Here is a 25,923-nt window from a genome sequence, read left to right as displayed (position 1 = left end):
ACTGTTGTACCAGGTGTATAATACCAGATGAGCCAGCCATAAAACTCACTGTTGTACCAGGTGTATAATACCAGATGAGCCAGCCATAAAACTCACTGTTGTACCAGGTGTATAATACCAGATGAGCCAGCCATAAAACTCACTGTTGTACCAGGTGTATAATACCAGATGAGCCAGCCATAAAACTCACTGTTGTACCAGGTGTATAATACCAGATGAGCCAGCCATAAACTCACTGTTGTACCAGGTGTATAATACCAGATGAGCCAGCCATAAAACTCACTGTTGTACCAGGTGTATAATACCAGATGAGCCAGCCATAAAACTCACTGTTGTACCAGGTGTATAATACCAGATGAGCCAGCCATAAAACTCACTGTTGTACCAGGTGTATAATACCAGATGAGCCAGCCATAAAACTCACTGTTGTACCAGGTGTATAATACCAGATGAGCCAGCCATAAAACTCACTGTTGTACCAGGTGTATAATACCAGATGAGCCAGCCATAAAACTCACTGTTGTACCAGGTGTATAATACCAGATGAGCCAGCCATAAAACTCACTGTTGTACCAGGTGTATAATACCAGATGAGCCAGCCATAAAACTCACTGTTGTACCAGGTGTATAATACCAGATGAGCCAGCCATAAAACTCACTGTTGTACCAGGTGTATAATACCAGATGAGCCAGCCATAACTCACTGTTGTACCAGGTGTATAATACCAGATGAGCCAGCCATAAAACTCACTGTTGTACCAGGTGTATAATACCAGATGAGCCAGCCATAAAACTCACTGTTGTACCAGGTGTATAATACCAGATGAGCCAGCCATAAAACTCACTGTTGTACCAGGTGTATAATACCAGATGAGCCAGCCATAAAACTCACTGTTGTACCAGGTGTATAATACCAGATGAGCCAGCCATAACTCACTGTTGTACCAGGTGTATAATACCAGATGAGCCAGCCATAACTCACTGTTGTACCAGGTGTATAATACCAGATGACTCAGCCATAACTCACTGCTCAACCAGGCCATGCCAATATGAGGACAGACAACATTTAACAATCCAACTGGCTGCTACCAACCAATCACTCAATACACAATAAACCTTCCAAGACTTCTCACTTCTCGTTCTTACTTTGTCAACTATGTTTGCACAAATCACTGCCTCCCCCCCTTCTGGAAAGGCATTGTGATCCCAAAGCAGCCAAACAGGTCTAGGATGCAACCCAAACTGAACCCTATTCCCTACTTAGAGCGCTACTTTTGAGCAGAGCCCTTATGAGATGTTGTGTCCGCAATGGCACCCTCTTGCTCTGTTGACAGGAGGTTTACAAGTCCATGGCCAGAGAACTATGCAGGCAGTCGCACAGGCATCACGCACCCACTGTAGGCAGTCACAATACACACATACCAAATAGGCAAAGATTGTGTAATGGAAAAGCATGTGTTTATTATCTCCGACAGCTGTAAAATATATGACTTGACATCAAGTTACTGTGCTGCTCTGGTTATTCTGCCTTCAGCTTGCGCCGACTTGAAGCTGCACATCCTGGAATCATAGGTAGTGTCCCAAATGGCACCCTATTCCTTATGTAGTGCACTACTTTTACCAGGGCCCATAGGGACTATATAGGGAATAGGGTGCCATTTTGGACACAGCCACTATGAGACCTCAATTCAAAAAGATACTTTGTGTAATTAAAATGCAAATCACAATGCAATCCTGCAGGAAGAGCAGAAGGACGTTTTTTTTCACCCTGCAGGAAGAGCAAAATGACTTTTTCTGATCTGCTTAGTAATAATTATGTCCACATATACCTTAGTAGTGGCTTTGTGGTTCACACGAATTAATACTAATGCCCTTTTCATACTATTGTTCCAACCCTGTGCCAACTGTAGTGTTGGTCCCGGATATTTCCTTTTCACATTGTCCTCTCCAACACGGTTCCAGCAACTATAGAGGATATACTGTATAACCAGGCCAGTACAGTTGGCTAGGCTCTGCAAAGTAGTGTGGAAAGGGTACATGGTGAATGTACACTGAACAAAAATATAAAAACGCAACATGTAAAGTGTTGGTCCCATGTTTCATGAGCCGAAATAAAAGACGCCAGAAACGTTCCATCCGCACAAAAAGCTGATTTCTCTCACATTTTGTGCACAAATTTGTTTACATCCCAGTTAGTGAGCATTTCTCCTTTGCCAAGATAATCCATCCACCTGACAGGTGTGACATATCAAGAAGCTGATTAAACAGCATGATCATTACACAGGTGCACCTTGTGCCAGGGACAATAAAAAGGCCACTAAAATGTGCAGTTTTGTCACAATACAATGCCACAGATGTCTCAAGTTGAGGGGGCACACAATTGGCATGCTGACTACAGGTACGTCCACCAGAGCTGTTGCCAGAGAACTTAATGTTAATTTCTCTACCATAAGCCGCCTCCAACGTTGTTTTAGAGAATTTTGTAGTACGTCTAGCCGGCCTCACAACTGCAGACCAAGTGTATGGCATTGTGTGGGCGAGTGGTTTGCTGATGTCAACGTTGTGAACAGAGTGTCCCATGGTGGCAGTGGGGGTATGGTATGGGCAGGCATAAGCTACGGACAATGAACACAATTACATTTTATCAATGGTAATTTGAATGTACAGAAATACCGTGATGAGATCCTGAGGCCAATTGTCGTGCCATTCATCCGCCGCCATCACCTCATGTTTCAATATGATAATGCACGGCCCCATGTCTCAAGGATCTGGACACAATTCCTGGAAGCTAAAAATGTCCCAGTTCTTCCATGGCCTGCATACTCACCAGACATGTCACCCATTGTGCATGTTTGGGATGCTCTGGCTCGATGTGTATGACAGCGTCTTCCAGTTCCTTCCAATATCCAGCAACTTCGCACAACCATTGAAGAGGAGTGGGACAACATTCCACAGGCCACAATCAACAGCCTGATCAACTGTATGCGAAGGAGATGTCGTGCTACATGAGAGAAATGGTGGTCACACCAGATAATGACTGGTTTTCTGATCCGCGCCCCTACATTTTTTTAAAGGTATCTGTGACAGATGCATATCTGTATTCCAGTTATGTGAAATCCATGTATTAGGGCCTAATCAATTAATTTAAAATTGACAGATTTCCTTATATGAACTGTAACTCAGTAAAATCTTAGAAATTGTTGCATGTTGCGTTTATATTTTTGTTCAGTGTAAATAGTACAGGTATATAAACTCAGCAAAAAAGAAAACGTCCCTTTTTCAGGACCCTGTCTTTCAAAGATAATTCATAAAAATCCAAATAACTTCACAGATCTTCATTGTAAAGGGTTTAAACAGGGTTTCCCATGCTTGTTCAATGAACCATAAACAATTAATGAACATGCACCTGTGGAACGGTCGTTAAGACACTAACAGCTTAGGTAGGCAATTAACGGTAGGCAATTAAGGTCACAGTTATGAAAACTTAGGACACGAAAGAGGCCTTTCTACTGACTCTGAAAAACACCAAAATAAAGACGTTGTAAGGTGCTGTAGGTATGCTGTAAGGAGGCATGAGGACTGCAATAAAATGCAATGTCCATACTATGAGATGCCTAAGACAGCGCTACAGGGAGACAAGACGGACAGCTGATCATCCTCACAGTGGCAGACCACGTGTAACAACACCTGCACAGGATCGGTACATCCGAAGATCACACCTGCAGGTACAGGATGGCAACAACAACTGCCCGAGTTACACCAGGAATGCACAATCCCTCCATCAGTGCTCAGACTGTCTGGAATAGGCTGAGAGAGGCTGGACTGAGGGCTTGTAGCCCTGTTGTAAGGCAGGTCCTCACCAGACATCACTGGCAACAACGTCGCCTATGGGCACAAACCCACCGTCGCTGGACCAGACAGGACTGGCAAAAAGTGCTCTTCACTGATGAGTCGCGGTTTTGTCTCACCAGGGGTGATGGTTGGATTCCCGTTTATCGTCGAAGGAATGAGCGTTACACCGAGGCCTGTACTCTGGAGCATGATCGATTTGGAGGTGGAGGGTCCGTTATGGTCTGGGGCGGTGTGTCACAGCATCATCGGACTGAGCTTGTTGTCATTGCAGGCAATCTCAACGCTGTGCGTTACAGGGAAGACATCCTCCTCCCTCATGTGGTACCCTTCCTGCAGGCTCATGACCCTCACATGACAATGCCACCAGCCATACTGCTCATTCTGTGCATGATTTCCTGCAAGACAGGAATGTCAGTGTTCCGCCATGGCCAGCGAAGAGCCCAGATCGCAATCCCATTGAGCACGTCTGGGACCTGTTGGATCGAAGGGTGGAGGCTAGGGCCATTCCCCCCAGAAATGTCAGATATCTTGCAGGTGCCTTGCTGGAAGAGTGGGGTAACATCTCACTGCAAGAACTGGCAAATCTGGTGCAGTCCATGAGGAGGAGATGCACTGCAGTACTTAATGCAGCTGGTGGCCACACCAGATACTGACTGTCACTTTTGATTTTGACCCCCCGTTTTGTTCAGGGACACATTATTCCATTTCTGTTAGTCACATGTCTGTGGAACTTGTTCAATTTATGTCTGTTGTTGAATCTTACGTTCATACAAATATTTACACATGTTAAGTTTGCTGAAAATAAACTTAGCTGAAAGTGAGAGGACATTTCTTTTTTTGCTGAGTTCAGTATATGATAAACGGTATATGGTGAATGTAAAATGGTACAGGGTATAGGTATAAGGTAAAGGGTATATGAAGGGCTGGAGGTAAAACTCCAGCTGGAGAAGAGGCTTGGGAAACACTAGTGAACTGACGGTTAGAGCTAGGGTGAGGGGTTGGGGTTAGGGAAGGGAGCTAGCCGTTACTACCTACCTTCTCAGCAGGGCCGGTCCTTGCCGTTCTGCCACAAAACTAGAATAGTCCCAGTAAGCAAAATGACGTTGAAAAGACAGGTGAAAAACATTTTCCAGACGTTGAAGTTAGGTTCAATTTAGGTTCTGAATGAAAGGTGAAAAATACATTTTCTGTACGTTTTAAATACATTTTTTTCAGGATGTTGAAAAGGTGTCTTTTCTGGATGTTGAAATCAGGTTCATTTCTGGTTCTGAATAAAAGTTTAAAATGCAAATTTTCCCGATGTTGAAAATACGTATTTTCCCGATGTTGAAATCAGATGTCTATGATTGGTTCAGATTTGGTGTGGCCCGGAGCAGAAATCTACATCCGTGAACGTTGAAATCAAGGCCAGTCTGGACCGCACCAAATCTGAACCAAACAGATGTCTATGATTGGTTCAGATTATGTCTGGACCGGGCCAAAACCAATGTCTGTGGATATAGAAATCAAGGCCGTTCCGGACTGCACCAAAAAAATTTAAAAAGCGATTGAAAGGCATCAGCTTGGGTCTGTGCTTACCAAGGTGTAGCCTACAGTGTTGCCTGAAACTGAATTTTGGTAGGCCTACCATTTGTAAAACAGGCATTGCATTGCCTTTATTAGTCTTGATTCCTGTGACCAATCAATTTGGCTATTTAAACACTGAATAGCAGCTACCCAACTTTTATCAGGAGTTATCGTGAGCCTATTTGCAATGTGTTTACACAGCAGGAAACGCAGAAGTATTTTCTTTTTCCACTATGATCAGCTTGTCAAAAATGTATGGATACAAACTTGAAAGCTCTGATCATGACAATGGGGTGAGCCTTAGACCACAGATGATGCATTTCTGTTCTAACCAAATAGATAGATATGACGTGGTAACCAGGATGGATAGGTAACCCTTTAACCCACTTTTTATAGATCATAAATCCACTACTACATTATGTGTGCTCTGAACCACAGCATCACGGAGAAGCGCGGCCGGACGGCTCATTAGGCAGCCGCTTGTGGCAGCAGATTGACGAGGGCAGTATTTTCTGACTTTTGGGCCAGTAACAGAAAGGTTGCTGGTTCGAATCCCCGAGCTGACTAGGTGAAAAATCTGCCATTGTGCCCTTGAGCAAGGCACTTAGCCCTAAATGCTCCTGTATGTCGCTCTGGACAAGAGCATCTGTTAAAATGACTAAACTGTCTAATGTTATGAGCTCAATTCTCTGGTTCACCTACAGTGCCTTCTGAAAGGATTCAGATTTTGTTAGGTTACAGCCTTACTCTAAAATTGGTTAAATAGTTTTTCCCCCCCCCTCATCAATCAACACACAATACCCCATAATTACAAAGCAAAAAAAACAGGTTTTTAGAAACGTTTGAAAATGTATTACAAATAAAAACAGAAATACCATATTTCTGAAGTATTCAGACCCTTTACTCAGTACTTTGTTGAAGCATCTTTGGCAGTGACTACAGCCTTGAGTCTTTTTGGGTATGACGCTACAAGCTTGGGTTGGCACACCTGTATTTGGGGAGTTTCTCCCATTCTCCTCTGTGGATCCTCTAAAGCTCTGTCAGGTTGGATGGGGAGCGTTGCTTCACTGCTATTTTCAGGTCTCTCCAGAGTTGTTCAATCGGGTTCAAGTCCGGGCTCTGGCTGGGCCACTCAAGGACATTGAGACTTGTCCCGAAGCCACTCGCCGCTGAAAAACAGCCCCACAGCAGAACAGAGAATCTTGTTTCTCATGGTCTGAGAGTCTTTAGGTGCCTTTTGGACAACTCCAAGCGGGCTGTTATGTGCCTTTTACTGAAGAGTGGCTTTCATCTGGCCACTCTACCATTAAGGCCTGATTGGTGGAGAGCTGGTTGTCCTTCTGGAAGATTCTCCCATCTCCACAGAGGAAGTCTAGAGCTCTGTCAGAGTGACCATCGGGTTCTTGGTCACCTCCCTGACCAAGGCCCTTCACCCCCAATTGCTCAGTTTGGCCGGGCAGCCAGGTCTAGGAAGAGTCTTGGTGGTTCCAAACTTCTTCCATTTAAGAATGATGGGAGGCCACTGTGTTCAATGCTGTAGAAATGTTTTGGTACCCTTCCCCCAGATCTGTGCCTCGACACAACCCTTTCTCGGAGCTTTACGGACAATTCCTTCGACCTCATGGTTTGGTTTTTTCTCTGACATGCACTGTCAACTGTGGGACCTTTCCAAATCTTGTCCAATCAATTGAATTTACCACAGGTGTTCTCCAATCAAGTTGTAGAAACATCTCAAGGATGACCAATGGAAACAGGATGCACATTACCTCAATTTCGTGTCTCATAGCAAAGGGTCTGAATACTTTTGTAAATAAGGTATCTGATTTTTATTTTTAATACACCCGTTTTCGCTTTGTCATTATGGAGTAGTGTGTGTAGATTGCTGAGGATTTTATATTTTTATTTAATCCATTATAGAATAATGCTGTAACGTAACAAAATGTGGAAAAAGTCAAGGGGTCTGAAAACTTTCCGAAGGCACTTTACCTTCTCAATGATGTTGTGGACCAGGAAACATAGCCATCCTTGGGGGTTATCTACCTTCTCAGTGATGTTGTGGACCAGGGACAGAGCTCTCTATGGGGTTATCTACCTTCTCAGTGATGTTGTGGACCAGGGAACAGAGCTCTCTATGGGGTTATCTACCTTCTCAGTGATGTTGTGGACCAGGGAACAGAGCTCTCTATGGGGTTAGATACCTTCTCAGTGATGTTGTGGACCAGAGAACAGAGCTCTCCTTGGGGGTTATCTACCTTCTCAGTGATGTTGTGGACCAGGGAACAGAGCTCTCTATGGGGTTATCTACCTTCTCAGTGATGTTGTGGACCAGGGAACAGAGCTCTCTATGGGGTTATCTACCTTCTCAGTGATGTTGTGGACCAGGGCACAGAGCTCTACTTGGGGGTTATCTACCTTCTCAGTGATGTTGTGGACCAGGGAACAGAGCTCTCTATGGGGTTTATCTACCTTCTCAGTGATGTTGTGGACCAGAGCACAGAGCTATCTATGGGGTTTATCTACCTTCTCAGTGATGTTGTGGACCAGAGCTCTCCCTGGGGGTTATCTACCTTCTCAGTGATGTTGTGGACCAGGGAACAGAGCTCTCCTTGGGGGTTATCTACCTTCTCAGTGATGTTGTGGACCAGGGAACAGAGCTCTCTATGGGGTTATCTACCTTCTCAGTGATGTTGTGGAACAGAGCTCTCTATGGGGTTATCTACCTTCTCAGTGATGTTGTGGACCAGAGCTCTCCTTGGGGGATATCTACCTTCTCAGTGATGTTGTGGACCAGAGCTCTCCTTGGGGGTTATCTACCTTCTCAGTGATGTTGTGGACCAGAGCTCTCCTTGGGGGTTATCTACCTTCTCAGTGATGTTGTGGACCAGAGCTCTCCTTGGGGGTTATCTACCTTCTCAGTGATGTTGTGGACCAGAGCTCTCCTTGGGGGTTATCTACCTTCTCAGTGATGTTGTGGACCAGGGAACAGAGCTCTCTATGGGGTTATCTACCTTCTCAGTGATGTTGTGGACCAGGGAACAGAGCTCTCTATGGGGTTATCTACCTTCTCAGTGATGTTGTGGACCAGGGAACAGAGCTCTCTATGGGGTTATCTACCTTCTCAGTGATGTTGTGGACCAGGGAACAGAGCTCTCTATGGGGTTATCTACCTTCTCAGTGATGTTGTGGACCAGGGAACAGAGCTCTCTATGGGGTTATCTACCTTCTCAGTGATGTTGTGGACCAGGGAACAGAGCTCTCTATGGGGTTAGATACCTTCTCAGTGATGTTGTGGACCAGAGAACAGAGCTCTCCTTGGGGGTTATCTACCTTCTCAGTGATGTTGTGGACCAGGGAACAGAGCTCTCTATGGGGTTATCTACCTTCTCAGTGATGTTGTGGACCAGGGAACAGAGCTCTCTATGGGGTTATCTACCTTCTCAGTGATGTTGTGGACCAGAGCACAGAGCTCTCCTTGGGGTTATCTACCTTCTCAGTGATTTTGTGGACCAGAGCTCTCCTTGGGGTTATCTACCTTCTCAGTGATGTTGTGGACCAGAGCACAGAGCTCTCTATGGGGTTATCTACCTTCTCAGTGATGTTGTGGACCAGGGCACAGAGCTCTACTTGGGGGTTATCTACCTTCTCAGTGATGTTGTGGACCAGGGAACAGAGCTCTCTATGGGGTTTATCTACCTTCTCAGTGATGTTGTGGACCAGAGCACAGAGCTCTCTATGGGGTTTATCTACCTTCTCAGTGATGTTGTGGACCAGAGCTCTCCTTGGGGGTTATCTACCTTCTCAGTGATGTTGTGGACCAGGGAACAGAGCTCTCCTTGGGGGTTATCTACCTTCTCAGTGATGTTGTGGAACAGAGCTCTCTATGGGGTTATCTACCTTCTCAGTGATGTTGTGGACCAGAGCTCTCCTTGGGGGTTATCTACCTTCTCAGTGATGTTGTGGACTAGAGCACAGAGCTCTCCTTGGGGTTATCTACCTTCTCAGTGATGTTGTGGACCAGGGAACAGAGCTCTCTATGGGGTTAGATACCTTCTCAGTGATGTTGTGGACCAGAGCACAGAGCTCTCCTTGGGGGTTATCTACCTTCTCAGTGATGTTGTGGACCAGAGCTCTCCTTGGGGTTATCTACCTTCTCAGTGATGTTGTGGACCAGAGCACAGAGCTCTCTATGGGGTTATCTACCTTCTCAGTGATGTTGTGGACCAGGGAACAGAGCTCTACTTGGGGGTTATCTACCTTCTCAGTGATGTTGTGGACCAGGGAACAGAGCTCTCTATGGGGTTTATCTACCTTCTCAGTGATGTTGTGGACCAGAGCACAGAGCTCTCTATGGGGTTTATCTACCTTCTCAGTGATGTTGTGGAACAGAGCTCTCTATGGGGTTATCTACCTTCTCAGTGATGTTGTGGACCAGAGCTCTCCTTGGGGGTTATCTACCTTCTCAGTGATGTTGTGGACCAGAGCTCTCCTTGGGGGTTATCTACCTTCTCAGTGATGTTGTGGACCAGAGCTCTCCTTGGGGGTTATCTACCTTCTCAGTGATGTTGTGGACCAGAGCTCTCCTTGGGGGTTATCTACCTTCTCAGTGATGTTGTGGACCAGAGCTCTCCTTGGGGGTTATCTACCTTCTCAGTGATGTTGTGGACCAGAGCTCTCCTTGGGGGTTATCTACCTTCTCAGTGATGTTGTGGACCAGGGCACAGAGCTCTCTATGGGGTTATCTACCTTCTCAGTGATGTTGTGGACCAGGGCACAGAGCTCTACTTGGGGGTTATCTACCTTCTCAGTGATGTTGTGGACCAGGGAACAGAGCTCTCTATGGGGTTTATCTACCTTCTCAGTGATGTTGTGGACCAGAGCACAGAGCTCTCTATGGGGTTTATCTACCTTCTCAGTGATGTTGTGGACCAGAGCTCTCCTTGGGGGTTATCTACCTTCTCAGTGATGTTGTGGACCAGAGCTCTCTATGGGGTTATCTACCTTCTCAGTGATGTTGTGGACCAGAGCTCTCCTTGGGGGTTATCTACCTTCTCAGTGATGTTGTGGACCAGAGCTCTCCTTGGGGGTTATCTACCTTCTCAGTGATGTTGTGGACCAGAGCACAGAGCTCTCTATGGGGTTATCTACCTTCTCAGTGATGTTGTGGACCAGGGCACAGAGCTCTACTTGGGGGTTATCTACCTTCTCAGTGATGTTGTGGACCAGGGAACAGAGCTCTCTATGGGGTTTATCTACCTTCTCAGTGATGTTGTGGACCAGAGCACAGAGCTCTCTATGGGGTTTATCTACCTTCTCAGTGATGTTGTGGACCAGAGCTCTCCTTGGGGGTTATCTACCTTCTCAGTGATGTTGTGGACCAGGGAACAGAGCTCTCCTTGGGGGTTATCTACCTTCTCAGTGATGTTGTGGAACAGAGCTCTCTATGGGGTTATCTACCTTCTCAGTGATGTTGTGGACCAGAGCTCTCCTTGGGGGTTATCTACCTTCTCAGTGATGTTGTGGACTAGAGCACAGAGCTCTCCTTGGGGTTATCTACCTTCTCAGTGATGTTGTGGACCAGGGAACAGAGCTCTCTATGGGGTTAGATACCTTCTCAGTGATGATGTGGACCAGAGCACAGAGCTCTCCTTGGGGGTTATCTACCTTCTCAGTGATGTTGTGGACCAGAGCTCTCCTTGGGGTTATCTACCTTCTCAGTGATGTTGTGGACCAGAGCACAGAGCTCTCTATGGGGTTATCTACCTTCTCAGTGATGTTGTGGACCAGGGAACAGAGCTCTACTTGGGGGTTATCTACCTTCTCAGTGATGTTGTGGACCAGAGCACAGAGCTCTCTATGGGGTTTATCTACCTTCTCAGTGATGTTGTGGACCAGAGCTCTCCTTGGGGGTTATCTACCTTCTCAGTGATGTTGTGGACCAGGGAACAGAGCTCTCCTTGGGGGTTATCTACCTTCTCAGTGATGTTGTGGAACAGAGCTCTCTATGGGGTTATCTACCTTCTCAGTGATGTTGTGGACCAGAGCTCTCCTTGGGGGTTATCTACCTTCTCAGTGATGTTGTGGACTAGAGCACAGAGCTCTCCTTGGGGTTATCTACCTTCTCAGTGATGTTGTGGACCAGGGAACAGAGCTCTCTATGGGGTTAGATACCTTCTCAGTGATGTTGTGGACCAGAGCACAGAGCTCTCCTTGGGGGTTATCTACCTTCTCAGTGATGTTGTGGACCAGAGCTCTCCTTGGGGTTATCTACCTTCTCAGTGATGTTGTGGACCAGAGCACAGAGCTCTCTATGGGGTTATCTACCTTCTCAGTGATGTTGTGGACCAGGGAACAGAGCTCTACTTGGGGGTTATCTACCTTCTCAGTGATGTTGTGGACCAGGGAACAGAGCTCTCTATGGGGTTATCTACCTTCTCAGTGATGTTGTGGACCAGGGCACAGAGCTCTACTTGGGGGTTATCTACCTTCTCAGTGATGTTGTGGACCAGGGAACAGAGCTCTCTATGGGGTTTATCTACCTTCTCAGTGATGTTGTGGACCAGAGCACAGAGCTCTCTATGGGGTTTATCTACCTTCTCAGTGATGTTGTGGACCAGAGCTCTCCTTGGGGGTTATCTACCTTCTCAGTGATGTTGTGGACCAGAGCTCTCTATGGGGTTATCTACCTTCTCAGTGATGTTGTGGACCAGAGCTCTCCTTGGGGGTTATCTACCTTCTCAGTGATGTTGTGGACCAGAGCTCTCCTTGGGGGTTATCTACCTTCTCAGTGATGTTGTGGACCAGAGCTCTCCTTGGGGGTTATCTACCTTCTCAGTGATGTTGTGGACCAGAGCACAGAGCTCTCTATGGGGTTATCTACCTTCTCAGTGATGTTGTGGACCAGGGCACAGAGCTCTACTTGGGGGTTATCTACCTTCTCAGTGATGTTGTGGACCAGGGAACAGAGCTCTCTATGGGGTTTATCTACCTTCTCAGTGATGTTGTGGACCAGAGCACAGAGCTCTCTATGGGGTTTATCTACCTTCTCAGTGATGTTGTGGACCAGAGCTCTCCTTGGGGGTTATCTACCTTCTCAGTGATGTTGTGGACCAGAGCTCTCCTTGGGGGTTATCTACCTTCTCAGTGATGTTGTGGACCAGAGCTCTCCTTGGGGGTTATCTACCTTCTCAGTGATGTTGTGGACCAGAGCTCTCCTTGGGGGTTATCTACCTTCTCAGTGATGTTGTGGACCAGAGCTCTCCTTGGGGGTTATCTACCTTCTCAGTGATGTTGTGGACCAGAGCTCTCCTTGGGGGTTATCTACCTTCTCAGTGATGTTGTGGACCAGAGCACAGAGCTCTCTATGGGGTTATCTACCTTCTCAGTGATGTTGTGGACCAGGGCACAGAGCTCTCTATGGGGTTTATCTACCTTCTCAGTGATGTTGTGGACCAGGGAACAGAGCTCTCTATGGGGTTTATCTACCTTCTCAGTGATGTTGTGGACCAGAGCACAGAGCTCTCTATGGGGTTTATCTACCTTCTCAGTGATGTTGTGGACCAGAGCTCTCCTTGGGGGTTATCTACCTTCTCAGTGATGTTGTGGACCAGAGCTCTCCTTGGGGGTTATCTACCTTCTCAGTGATGTTGTGGACCAGAGCTCTCCTTGGGGGTTATCTACCTTCTCAGTGATGTTGTGGACCAGAGCTCTCCTTGGGGGTTATCTACCTTCTCAGTGATGTTGTGGACCAGAGCTCTCCTTGGGGGTTATCTACCTTCTCAGTGATGTTGTGGACCAGAGCTCTCCTTGGGGGTTATCTACCTTCTCAGTGATGTTGTGGACCAGAGCTCTCCTTGGGGGTTATCTACCTTCTCAGTGATGTTGTGGACCAGAGCTCTCCTTGGGGGTTATCTACTTCTCAGTGATGTTGTGGACCAGAGCTCTCCTTGGGGGTTATCTACCTTCTCAGTGATGTTGTGGACCAGAGCTCTCCTTGGGGGTTATCTACCTTCTCAGTGATGTTGTGGACCAGAGCTCTCCTTGGGGGTTATCTACCTTCTCAGTGATGTTGTGGACCAGAGCTCTCCTTGGGGGTTATCTACCTTCTCAGTGATGTTGTGGACCAGAGCTCTCCTTGGGGGTTATCTACCTTCTCAGTGATGTTGTGGACCAGAGCACAGAGCTCTCTATGGGGTTATCTACCTTCTCAGTGATGTTGTGGACCAGGGCACAGAGCTCTACTTGGGGGTTATCTACCTTCTCAGTGATGTTGTGGACCAGGGAACAGAGCTCTCTATGGGGTTTATCTACCTTCTCAGTGATGTTGTGGACCAGAGCTCTCCTTGGGGGTTATCTACCTTCTCAGTGATGTTGTGGACCAGAGCTCTCCTTGGGGGTTATCTACCTTCTCAGTGATGTTGTGGACCAGAGCTCTCCTTGGGGGTTATCTACCTTCTCAGTGATGTTGTGGACCAGAGCTCTCCTTGGGGGTTATCTACCTTCTCAGTGATGTTGTGGACCAGAGCTCTCCTTGGGGGTTATCTACCTTCTCAGTGATGTTGTGGACCAGAGCTCTCCTTGGGGGTTATCTACCTTCTCAGTGATGTTGTGGACCAGGGCACAGAGCTCTCCTTGGGGGTTTATCTACCTTCTCAGTGATGTTGTGGACCAGAGCTCTCCTTGGGGGTTATCTACCTTCTCAGTGATGTTGTGGACCAGAGCTCTCTATGGGGTTATCTACCTTCTCAGTGATGTTGTGGACCAGAGCTCTCCTTGGGGGTTATCTACCTTCTCAGTGATGTGTGGACCAGAGCTCTCCTTGGGGGTTATCTACCTTCTCAGTGATGTTGTGGACCAGAGCTCTCCTTGGGGGTTATCTACCTTCTCAGTGATGTTGTGGACCAGAGCTCTCCTTGGGGGTTATCTACCTTCTCAGTGATGTTGTGGACCAGGGCACAGAGCTCTCTATGGGGTTATCTACCTTCTCAGTGATGTTGTGGACCAGGGAACAGAGCTCTCTATGGGGTTATCTACCTTCTCAGTGATGTTGTGGACCAGGGAACAGAGCTCTCTATGGGGTTATCTACCTTCTCAGTGATGTTGTGGACCAGGGAACAGAGCTCTCTATGGGGTTATCTACCTTCTCAGTGATGTTGTGGACCAGGGAACAGAGCTCTCTATGGGGTTAGATACCTTCTCAGTGATGTTGTGGACCAGAGAACAGAGCTCTCCTTGGGGGTTATCTACCTTCTCAGTGATGTTGTGGACCAGGGCACAGAGCTCTCCTTGGGGGTTATCTACCTTCTCAGTGATGTTGTGGACCAGAGCTCTCCTTGGGGTTATCTACCTTCTCAGTGATGTTGTGGACCAGAGCACAGAGCTCTCTATGGGGTTATCTACCTTCTCAGTGATGTTGTGGACCAGGGCACAGAGCTCTATTTGGGGGTTATCTACCTTCTCAGTGATGTTGTGGACCAGGGAACAGAGCTCTCTATGGGGTTTATCTACCTTCTCAGTGATGTTGTGGACCAGAGCTCTCCCTGGGGGTTATCTACCTTCTCAGTGATGTTGTGGACCAGGGAACAGAGCTCTCCTTGGGGGTTATCTACCTTCTCAGTGATGTTGTGGACCAGGGAACAGAGCTCTCTATGGGGTTATCTACCTTCTCAGTGATGTTGTGGAACAGAGCTCTCTATGGGGTTATCTACCTTCTCAGTGATGTTGTGGACCAGAGCTCTCCTTGGGGGTTATCTACCTTCTCAGTGATGTTGTGGACCAGAGCTCTCCTTGGGGGTTATCTACCTTCTCAGTGATGTTGTGGACCAGAGCTCTCCTTGGGGGTTATCTACCTTCTCAGTGATGTTGTGGACCAGAGCTCTCCTTGGGGGTTATCTACCTTCTCAGTGATGTTGTGGACCAGAGCTCTACTTGGGGGTTATCTACCTTCTCAGTGATGTTGTGGACCAGAGCTCTCCTTGGGGGTTATCTAATTTCTCAGTGATGTTGTGGACCAGGGCACAGAGCTCTCTATGGGGTTATCTACCTTCTCAGTGATGTTGTGGACCAGGGAACAGAGCTCTCTATGGGGTTATCTACCTTCTCAGTGATGTTGTGGACCAGGGAACAGAGCTCTCTATGGGGTTATCTACCTTCTCAGTGATGTTGTGGACCAGGGAACAGAGCTCTCTATGGGGTTATCTACCTTCTCAGTGATGTTGTGGACCAGGGAACAGAGCTCTCTATGGGGTTATCTACCTTCTCAGTGATGTTGTGGACCAGAGCACAGAGCTCTCCTTGGGGTTATCTACCTTCTCAGTGATGTTGTGGACCAGAGCACAGAGCTCTCCTTGGGGTTATCTACCTTCTCAGTGATGTTGTGGACCAGGGAACAGAGCTCTCTATGGGGTTATCTACCTTCTCAGTGATGTTGTGGACCAGAGCACAGAGCTCTCCTTGGGGGTTATCTACCTTCTCAGTGATGTTGTGGACCAGAGCTCTCCTTGGGGTTATCTACCTTCTCAGTGATGTTGTGGACCAGAGCACAGAGCTCTCTATGGGGTTATCTACCTTCTCAGTGATGTTGTGGACCAGGGCACAGAGCTCTACTTGGGGGTTATCTACCTTCTCAGTGATGTTGTGGACCAGGGAACAGAGCTCTCTATGGGGTTTATCTACCTTCTCAGTGATATGGTGGACCAGAGCACAGAGCTCTCTATGGGGTTTATCTACCTTCTCAGTGATGTTGTGGACCAGAGCTCTCCTTGGGGGTTATCTACCTTCTCAGTGATGTTGTGGACCAGGGAACAGAGCTCTCTATGGGGTTATCTACCTTCTCAGTGATGTTGTGGACCAGAGCACAGAGCTCTCCTTGGGGGTTATCTACCTTCTCAGTGATGTTGTGGACCAGAGCTCTACTTGGGGGTTATCTACCTTCTCAGTGATGTTGTGGACCAGAGCTCTCCTTGGGGGTTATCTAATTTCTCAGTGATGTTGTGGACCAGGGCACAGAGCTCTCTATGGGGTTATCTACCTTCTCAGTGATGTTGTGGACCAGGGAACAGAGCTCTCTATGGGGTTATCTACCTTCTCAGTGATGTTGTGGACCAGGGAACAGAGCTCTCTATGGGGTTATCTACCTTCTCAGTGATGTTGTGGACCAGGGAACAGAGCTCTCTATGGGGTTATCTACCTTCTCAGTGATGTTGTGGACCAGGGAACAGAGCTCTCTATGGGGTTATCTACCTTCTCAGTGATGTTGTGGACCAGAGCACAGAGCTCTCCTTGGGGTTATCTACCTTCTCAGTGATGTTGTGGACCAGAGCACAGAGCTCTCCTTGGGGTTATCTACCTTCTCAGTGATGTTGTGGACCAGGGAACAGAGCTCTCTATGGGGTTATCTACCTTCTCAGTGATGTTGTGGACCAGAGCACAGAGCTCTCCTTGGGGGTTATCTACCTTCTCAGTGATGTTGTGGACCAGAGCTCTCCTTGGGGTTATCTACCTTCTCAGTGATGTTGTGGACCAGAGCTCTCCTTGGGGGTTATCTACCTTCTCAGTGATGTTGTGGACCAGGGAACAGAGCTCTCCTTGGGGGTTATCTACCTTCTCAGTGATGTTTTGGAACAGAGCTCTCTATGGGGTTATCTACCTTCTCAGTGATGTTGTGGACCAGAGCTCTCCTTGGGGGTTATCTACCTTCTCAGTGATGTTGTGGACTAGAGCACAGAGCTCTCCTTGGGGTTATCTACCTTCTCAGTGATGTTGTGGACCAGGGAACAGAGCTCTCTATGGGGTTATCTACCTTCTCAGTGATGTTGTGGACCAGAGCACAGAGCTCTCCTTGGGGGTTATCTACCTTCTCAGTGATGTTGTGGACCAGAGCTCTCCTTGGGGTTATCTACCTTCTCAGTGATGTTGTGGACCAGAGCACAGAGCTCTCTATGGGGTTATCTACCTTCTCAGTGATGTTGTGGACCAGGGAACAGAGCTCTCTATGGGGTTTATCTACCTTCTCAGTGATGTTGTGGACCAGAGCACAGAGCTCTCCATGGGGTTTATCTACCTTCTCAGTGATGTTGTGGACCAGAGCTCTCCTTGGGGGTTATCTACCTTCTCAGTGATGTTGTGGACCAGAGCTCTCCTTGGGGGTTATCTACCTTCTCAGTGATGTTGTGGACCAGAGCTCTCCTTGGGGGTTATCTACCTTCTCAGTGATGTTGTGGACCAGAGCTCTCCTTGGGGGTTATCTACCTTCTCAGTGATGTTGTGGACCAGAGCTCTCCTTGGGGGTTATCTACCTTCTCAGTGATGTTGTGGACCAGAGCTCTCCTTGGGGGTTATCTACCTTCTCAGTGATGTTGTGGACCAGAGCTCTCCTTGGGGGTTATCTACCTTCTCAGTCATGTTGTGGACCAGAGCTCTCTATGGGGTTATCTACCTTCTCAGTGATGTTGTGGACCAGAGCACAGAGCTCTCTATGGGGTTATCTACCTTCTCAGTGATGTTGTGGACCAGGGCACAGAGCTCTACTTGGGGGTTATCTACCTTCTCAGTGATGTTGTGGACCAGGGAACAGAGCTCTCTATTAGGTTTTCTACCTTCTCAGTGATGTTGTGGACCAGGGCACAGAGCTCTACTTGGGGGTTATCTACCTTCTCAGTGATGTTGTGGACCAGAGCACAGAGCTCTCTATGGGGTTATCTACCTTCTCAGTGATGTTGTGGACCAGAGCACAGAGCTCTCTATGGGGTTATCTACCTTCTCAGTGATGTTGTGGACCAGGGCACAGAGCTCTCCTTGGGGTTATCTACCTTCTCAGTGATGTTGTGGACCAGGGCACAGAGCTCTACTTGGGGGTTATCTACCTTCTCAGTGATGTTGTGGACCAGAGCACAGAGCTCTCTATGGGGTTATCTACCTTCTCAGTGATGTTGTGGACCAGGGAACAGAGCTCTCTATGGGGTTTTCTACCTTCTCAGTGATGTTGTGGACCAGGGCACAGAGCTCTCTATGGGGTTTTCTACCTTCTCAGTGATGTTGTGGACCAGGGCACAGAGCTCTCTATGGGGTTATCTACCTTCTCAGTGATGTTGTGGACCAGAGCACAGAGCTCTCTATGGGGTTATCTACCTTCTCAGTGATGTTGTGGACCAGAGCTCTCCTTGGGGGTTATCTACCTTCTCAGTGATGTTGTGGACCAGAGCTCTCCTTGGGGGTTATCTACCTTCTCAGTGATGTTGTGGACCAGAGCTCTCCTTGGGGGTTATCTACCTTCTCAGTGATGTTGTGGACCAGAGCTCTCCTTGGGGGTTATCTACCTTCTCAGTGATGTTGTGTACCAGAGCTCTCCTTGGGGGTTATCTACCTTCTCAGTGATGTTGTGGACCAGAGCTCTCCTTGGGGGTTATCTACCTTCTCAGTGATGTTGTGGACCAGGGCACAGAGCTCTACTTGGGGGTTATCTACCTTCTCAGTGATGTTGTGGACCAGGGAACAGAGCTCTCTATTAGGTTTTCTACCTTCTCAGTGATGTTGTGGACCAGGGCACAGAGCTCTACTTGGGGGTTATCTACCTTCTCAGTGATGTTGTGGACCAGAGCACAGAGCTCTCTATGGGGTTATCTACCTTCTCAGTGATGTTGTGGACCAGAGCACAGAGCTCTCTATGGGGTTATCTACCTTCTCAGTGATGTTGTGGACCAGGGCACAGAGCTCTCCTTGGGGTTATCTACCTTCTCAGTGATGTTGTGGACCAGGGCACAGAGCTCTACTTGGGGGTTATCTACCTTCTCAGTGATGTTGTGGACCAGAGCACAGAGCTCTCTATGGGGTTATCTACCTTCTCAGTGATGTTGTGGACCAGGGAACAGAGCTCTCTATGGGGTTTTCTACCTTCTCAGTGATGTTGTGGACCAGGGCACAGAGCTCTCTATGGGGTTTTCTACCTTCTCAGTGATGTTGTGGACCAGGGCACAGAGCTCTCTATGGGGTTATCTACCTTCTCAGTGATGTTGTGGACCAGAGCTCTCCTTGGGGGTTATCTACCTTCTCAGTGATGTTGTGGACCAGAGCTCTCCTTGGGGGTTATCTACCTTCTCAGTGATGTTGTGGACCAGAGCTCTCCTTGGGGGTTATCTACCTTCTCAGTGATGTTGTGGACCAGGGAACAGAGCTCTCTATGGGGTTTTCTACCTTCTCAGTGATGTTGTGGACCAGGGCACAGAGCTCTCTATGGGGTTTTCTACCTTCTCAGTGATGTTGTGGACCAGGGCACAGAGCTCTCCTTGGGGGTTATCTACCTTCTCAGTGATGTTGTGGACCAGAGCTCTCCTTGGGGGTTATCTACCTTCTCAGTGATGTTGTGGACCAGAGCTCTCCTTGGGGGTTATCTACCTTCTCAGTGATGTTGTGGACCAGAGCTCTCCTTGGGGGTTATCTACCTTCTCAGTGATGTTGTGTACCAGAGCTCTCCTTGGGGGTTATCTACCTTCTCAGTGATGTTGTGGACCAGAGCTCTCCTTGGGGGTTATCTACCTTCTCAGTGATGTTGTGGACCAGAGCTCTCCTTGGGGGTTATCTACCTTCTCAGTGATGTTGTGGACCAGAGCTCTCCTTGGGGGTTATCTACCTTCTCAGTGATGTTGTGGACCAGAGCTCTCCTTGGGGGTTATCTACCTTCTCAGTGATGTTGTGGACCAGAGCTCTCCTTGGGGGTTATCTACCTTCTCAGTGATGTTGTGGACCAGAGCTCTCCTTGGGGGTTATCTACCTTCTCAGTGATGTTGTGGACCAGAGCTCTCCTTGGGGGTTATCTACCTTCTCAGTGATGTTGTGGACCAGAGCTCTCCTTGGGGGTTATCTACCTTCTCAGTGATGTTGTGGACCAGAGCTCTCCTTGGGGGTTATCTACCTTCTCAGTGATGTTGTGGACCAGAGCTCTCCTTGGGGGTTATCTACCTTCTCAGTGATGTTGTGGACCAGAGCTCTCCTTGGGGGTTATCTACCTTCTCAGTGATGTTGTGGACCAGAGCTCTCCTTGGGGGTTATCTACCTTCTCAGTGATGTTGTGGACCAGAGCTCTCCTTGGGGGTTATCTACCTTCTCAGTGATGTTGTGGACCAGAGCTCTCCTTGGGGGTTATCTACCTTCTCAGTGATGTTGTGGACCAGAGCTCTCCTTGGGGGTTATCTACCTTCTCAGTGATGTTGTGGACCAGAGCTCTCCTTGGGGGTTATCTACCTTCTCAGTGATGTTGTGGACCAGAGCTCTCCTTGGGGGTATCTACCTTCTCAGTGATGTTGTGGACCAGAGCTCTCCTTGGGGGTTATCTACCTTCTCAGTGATGTTGTGGACCAGAGCTCTCCTTGGGGGTTATCTACCTTCTCAGTGATGTTGTGGACCAGAGCTCTCCTTGGGGGTTATCTACCTTCTCAGTGATGTTGTGGACCAGAGCTCTCCTTGGGGGTTATCTACCTTCTCAGTGATGTTGTGGACCAGAGCTCTCCTTGGGGGTTATCTACCTTCTCAGTGATGTTGTGGACCAGAGCTCTCCTTGGGGGTTATCTACCTTCTCAGTGATGTTGTGGACCAGAGCTCTCCTTGGGGGTTATCTACCTTCTCAGTGATGTTGTGGACCAGAGCTCTCCTTGGGGGTTATCTACCTTCTCAGTGATGTTGTGGACCAGAGCTCTCCTTGGGGGTTATCTACCTTCTCAGTGATGTTGTGGACCAGAGCTCTCCTTGGGGGTTATCTACCTTCTCAGTGATGTTGTGGACCAGAGCTCTCCTTGGGGGTTATCTACCTTCTCAGTGATGTTGTGGACCAGAGCTCTCCTTGGGGGTTATCTACCTTCTCAGTGATGTTGTGGACCAGAGCTCTCCTTGGGGGTTATCTACCTTCTCAGTGATGTTGTGGACCAGAGCTCTCCTTGGGGTTATCTACCTTCTCAGTGATGTTGTGGACCAGAGCTCTCCTTGGGGGTTATCTACCTTCTCAGTGATGTTGTGGACCAGAGCTCTCCTTGGGGGTTATCTACCTTCTCAGTGATGTTGTGGACCAGAGCTCTCCTTGGGGGTTATCTACCTTCTCAGTGATGTTGTGGACCAGAGCTCTCCTTGGGGGTTATCTACCTTCTCAGTGATGTTGTGGACCAGAGCTCTCCTTGGGGGTTATCTACCTTCTCAGTGATGTTGTGGACCAGAGCTCTCCTTGGGGGTTATCTACCTTCTCAGTGATGTTGTGGACCAGAGCTCTCCTTGGGGGTTATCTACCTTCTCAGTGATGTTGTGGACCAGAGCTCTCCTTGGGGGTTATCTACCTTCTCAGTGATGTTGTGGACCAGAGCTCTCCTTGGGGTTATCTACCTTCTCAGTGATGTTGTGGACCAGAGCACAGAGCTCTCTATGGGGTTATCTACCTTCTCAGTGATGTTGTGGACCAGGGCACAGAGCTCTACTTGGGGGTTATCTACCTTCTCAGTGATGTTGTGGACCAGAGCACAGAGCTCTTCTTGGGGTTATCTACCTTCTCAGTGATGTTGTGGACCAGGGAACAGAGCTCTCTATGGGGTTATCTACCTTCTCAGTGATGTTGTGGACCAGAGCTCTCCTTGGGGTTATCTACCTTCTCAGTGATGTTGTGGACCAGAGCACAGAGCTCTCTATGGGGTTATCTACCTTCTCAGTGATGTTGTAGACCAGGGCACAGAGCTCTACTTGGGGGTTATCTACCTTCTCAGTGATGTTGTGGACCAGGGAACAGAGCTCTCTATGGGGTTATCTACCTTCTCAGTGATGTTGTGGACCAGAGCACAGAGCTCTCTATGGGGTTATCTACCTTCTCAGTGATGTTGTGGACCAGGGCACAGAGCTCTACTTGGGGGTTATCTACCTTCTCAGTGATGTTGTGGACCAGGGCACAGAGCTCTACTTGGGGGTTATCTACCTTCTCAGTGATGTTGTGGACCAGGGCACAGAGCTCTACTTGGGGGTTATCTACCTTCTCAGTGATGTTGTGGACCAGAGCTCTCCTTGGGGGTTATCTACCTTCTCAGTGATGTTGTGGACCAGAGCTCTCCTTGGGGGTTATCTACCTTCTCAGTGATGTTGTGGACCAGAGCTCTCCTTGGGGGTTATCTACCTTCTCAGTGATGTTGTGGACCAGAGCTCTCCTTGGGGGTTATCTACCTTCTCAGTGATGTTGTGGACCAGAGCTCTCCTTGGGGGTTATCTACCTTCTCAGTGATGTTGTGGACCAGAGCTCTCCTTGGGGGTTATCTACCTTCTCAGTGATGTTGTGGACCAGGGCACAGAGCTCTACTTGGGGGTTATCTACCTTCTCAGTGATGTTGTGGACCAGGGCACAGAGCTCTCCTTGGGTTGGGTCTTTTAGTAGCTCCTCCCTCTCCTGGGTCCCAGAGGCAGATAGCACCTCCCGTAGGATCTTCAGCTGCCACTCATACTGACCCAGCTGCTTCTCCGTTTCTAGACCCACGTTCAGCTCCTCCAGAGGGACTTTACCTGGAGGAGGGGAAACCAGGGTTGTATTCAGTAGGTAACAAACAGAAGAAAACAAAAACAGGGAGGAACTACCTGGAAGAGGGGAAACCAGGGTTGTATTCAGTAGGTATCAAACAGAAACAGGGAGGAACTACCTGGACATGTCCAATAACAAATGCTTGTTTTACATGGCAAAATCCTACATTTGCTACATTACAATGTAGCTGAATATGACCCAGTGCTGTGGTTATCAAGGCAAAACTTTGCTGGAATGCTCAGATAGAAATGTTGTGAATAGAGCGGATATGATTTCTTATCCTACATGTCTACATAATAGATGTATCTTGTTCAGTATGTTCCACACAGTGGGCAGAGGGTTTGAACCAAACCAGACATGGCTGCAACATTTACTGGTCTGACTAGACTCAGTACAACACCAGTAGAATATACAATCTGTCGCCTATAAATAAAATACTCCTAACTACTCTGATATTTGTAGGGGGTGAAAAGCGCCGGTCCAACTTCTGAGGAAGTCATGTAATGGACTAGTTTGGTGAACCACGTTCCGAGTGATGATTGACCTTCCTAAGACATGGAGACTTGAGCTAGCTCCACTAGCTAATGCCTAGGTTTTAGCTCAGCAGGCTAGACTAACACAGTCTTGTTTTCTTAGGCAGTTGTTGAAGGCAATGATCCTGAGACCCATAATTACATGGCAACAGAGAACACTTCAAGTACAACAGAGTACACAAGACAGTACTTGTTGAGTATTCTAATGCAGACAGCACTGTGTTGACACATCAGTGTTTACATCTCAGTATCCAAAACTGACTGGCTGAAATTAGGTAATTGTGATGTCACTTTAATGAGTAATTCCAACCAGTTTCTGGGTGTAGTGACATCATTTAAACCACCGGGATCATGAAAGTGTGTATCAGTTAACCTTTTAAATGTAACGGCAAAATGTAGATTTACACCTAAATAGACGTACCCAAAAGTAACTGCTTTTCATGTGTAATTACATGATTGTGACATGCCAAAACGTGGTATATTTGGAAAGAAGACATCTGGGAGATTATGAGTAAATAAATCAGAAGATAGGAGTTACATAGTTCAGAATACACAAGATCAAGCACACACAAAATAACCGGTATTTTTTTTTATTTATTTTGAAAGTCATCTTTCATTGACAAGCTATAAGTGAGTTATTGATGACTAGAGCTGGAAACACAGACGGCTTCCACAACATGTGAAGAATATCAGAAAAAAAATGGGATTGACAGACCTAACAAATCAAAATGGGCAGATGTTTTAGTGAGTGGTGTCACGGGATGTTTCCAAGTGTCCCTAAACCGCTCCAAAGTGGCACATAAATTAGATCATTCCAGTGCCATTACATATTTGCAATTCCTAAATGCTATTTGTTCAGTATAAAAACACAATTTCTACCATATGAACCTCACTCAAACATTGTGGTGGTGTTATGGTGTATCCAGGGTATATTCAAGTGTTCTTTCAAACTCTCCAAAGTATCCGAATTTGGTAACTGAACTGTTTTTGCACACTGGATGTGCCTAAAAGTAACTAACTACTATTGTTCACTATAAAAACGAAATATCTACAACACCAACCTCTCTCAAACATCATGGTGGTTTCAGGGTCACTCTCCAAAGTGCCTGAACATTTAGCCTAGGCATATCTAATGTATTGGTCCCACACAAATTAACTGTTCACAAAAACAATATAAAAAGCAACAGATAAAAAATAAAAAATAAAAATATATATATATATAAAAAAAAAAAGGTCTTATCAAACACAAACCTGGTTACACACGTGTCCGTCACAAAATAAATTGCAAAAACATAAGTAAGCTGAACAACTTACAAATGGCATTCGTGTTTGTTTTACATCTCAGGTGTAGACGATTTGATTTCACCTTCACCGTAGCTTGTGCATGTTGTGATAGTCTTCGAAGCAGTCCCTCTCTGACCAGGAAACAAAAAGTGAACTGGCATTTCTGACATGGTTACTTCCCTAGAGGCATTCCTTTTTATTTTTTCAAGCGGTCTGTGATAAGTGGATGCAGAGCCATCAGACGGGATGATTGACATAGCAGTGGGGGGGTGAAGACCTTGACCAGCGGGGACGCTTGCTGGGGAGGGGCGGCTCCCAAACATCAAAATCCTCTGCTTCCTCCTGTGATTAATAAAATAAAAGGTATATATATTGTTGGAAGACAAACAGAATTACAGTTGACTAAATTTACAAAAAAACATTAAAAAAACATGTAAAGTAAAAACACCATTTGTACAGTGACTCACATAGGTGTGAAGAACACACACACACACACACACACACTGCAAACAGTAACACTTTGGAGACAAAGCCAGAGGTGAGAACCACAAATAAACAATGGCCATGAGAGTTTAGAGGCCTCTCCAAAGTTACAAGGATGAAAATTAGAACAGCAAACTAATATGAAACATAGACAATAACTACTTTGGAATTATTTAACATTGAAATTACTTGTTACATAGGCCTATGTACACTAAATCCAAAAAGCAGACAACTTATAAAAAACAAATACATATAGTAAATAAGCTATATCAAGTCATGAAAATAATTTACTTACAGATCTAAAAGTGGATCCAATCCTTCTAGAAAGCAATCTTTGTCGGCCGAGTGGAAATCCTTGTTGTCCAAATCGCTCCCCTGATCTGAGTCCGTCCAGTATTTTATTCAAAGTTTCTATGTCATAGCGACCTTCTTTTTAGCTTCCTGTTTAATATTCTAAGTTCTTACCATTTCCCCCCCTTGAGAAGCAATCTTTTATGTTAAAGCGATGAAATAGGTTTACAATGTAATGGAGCGTGATTGGTGCGTCTCGTGTCTGAGCCAGGTAACAATAGCTCGCATTACACATAAAAAGGTCCTAAGCCTTGCTTTATTCCACCCAGGTCAACTGCATATCCCTGAAAATCTTATCTCATTGGCTACAAGATTGGCACCTTG

General features: G+C 47.0%; 1 protein-coding gene across 2 annotated transcripts in view; it reads right to left on the bottom strand.

Annotated features, from left to right (window-relative positions):
- Positions 1–25,923, bottom strand: part of LOC115167286 (coiled-coil domain-containing protein 69) — a 39,587-nt gene that overhangs the window by 6,969 nt on the left and 6,695 nt on the right. The window contains exons 3-4 of one of the 2 annotated variants that reach the window (XM_029721557.1): positions 22,748–22,932; positions 4,888–4,926 (exon numbers count right to left, since the gene is read on the bottom strand). In XM_029721557.1, the coding sequence (XP_029577417.1) occupies positions 4,888–4,926; positions 22,748–22,932 (224 nt within the window). The remainder of the gene's footprint in view (positions 1–4,887; positions 4,927–22,747; positions 22,933–25,923) is intronic. The other variant, XM_029721567.1, reaches the window with a different exon arrangement.

The sequence above is a fragment of the Salmo trutta genome, chromosome 3 (genome assembly GCF_901001165.1).
Source record: "Salmo trutta chromosome 3, fSalTru1.1, whole genome shotgun sequence".
Taxonomy (NCBI): domain Eukaryota; kingdom Metazoa; phylum Chordata; class Actinopteri; order Salmoniformes; family Salmonidae; genus Salmo; species Salmo trutta.
The sequence above is the reverse complement of the archived record's forward strand: the minus strand, read 5'-3'. Positions and strand labels throughout refer to the sequence as shown.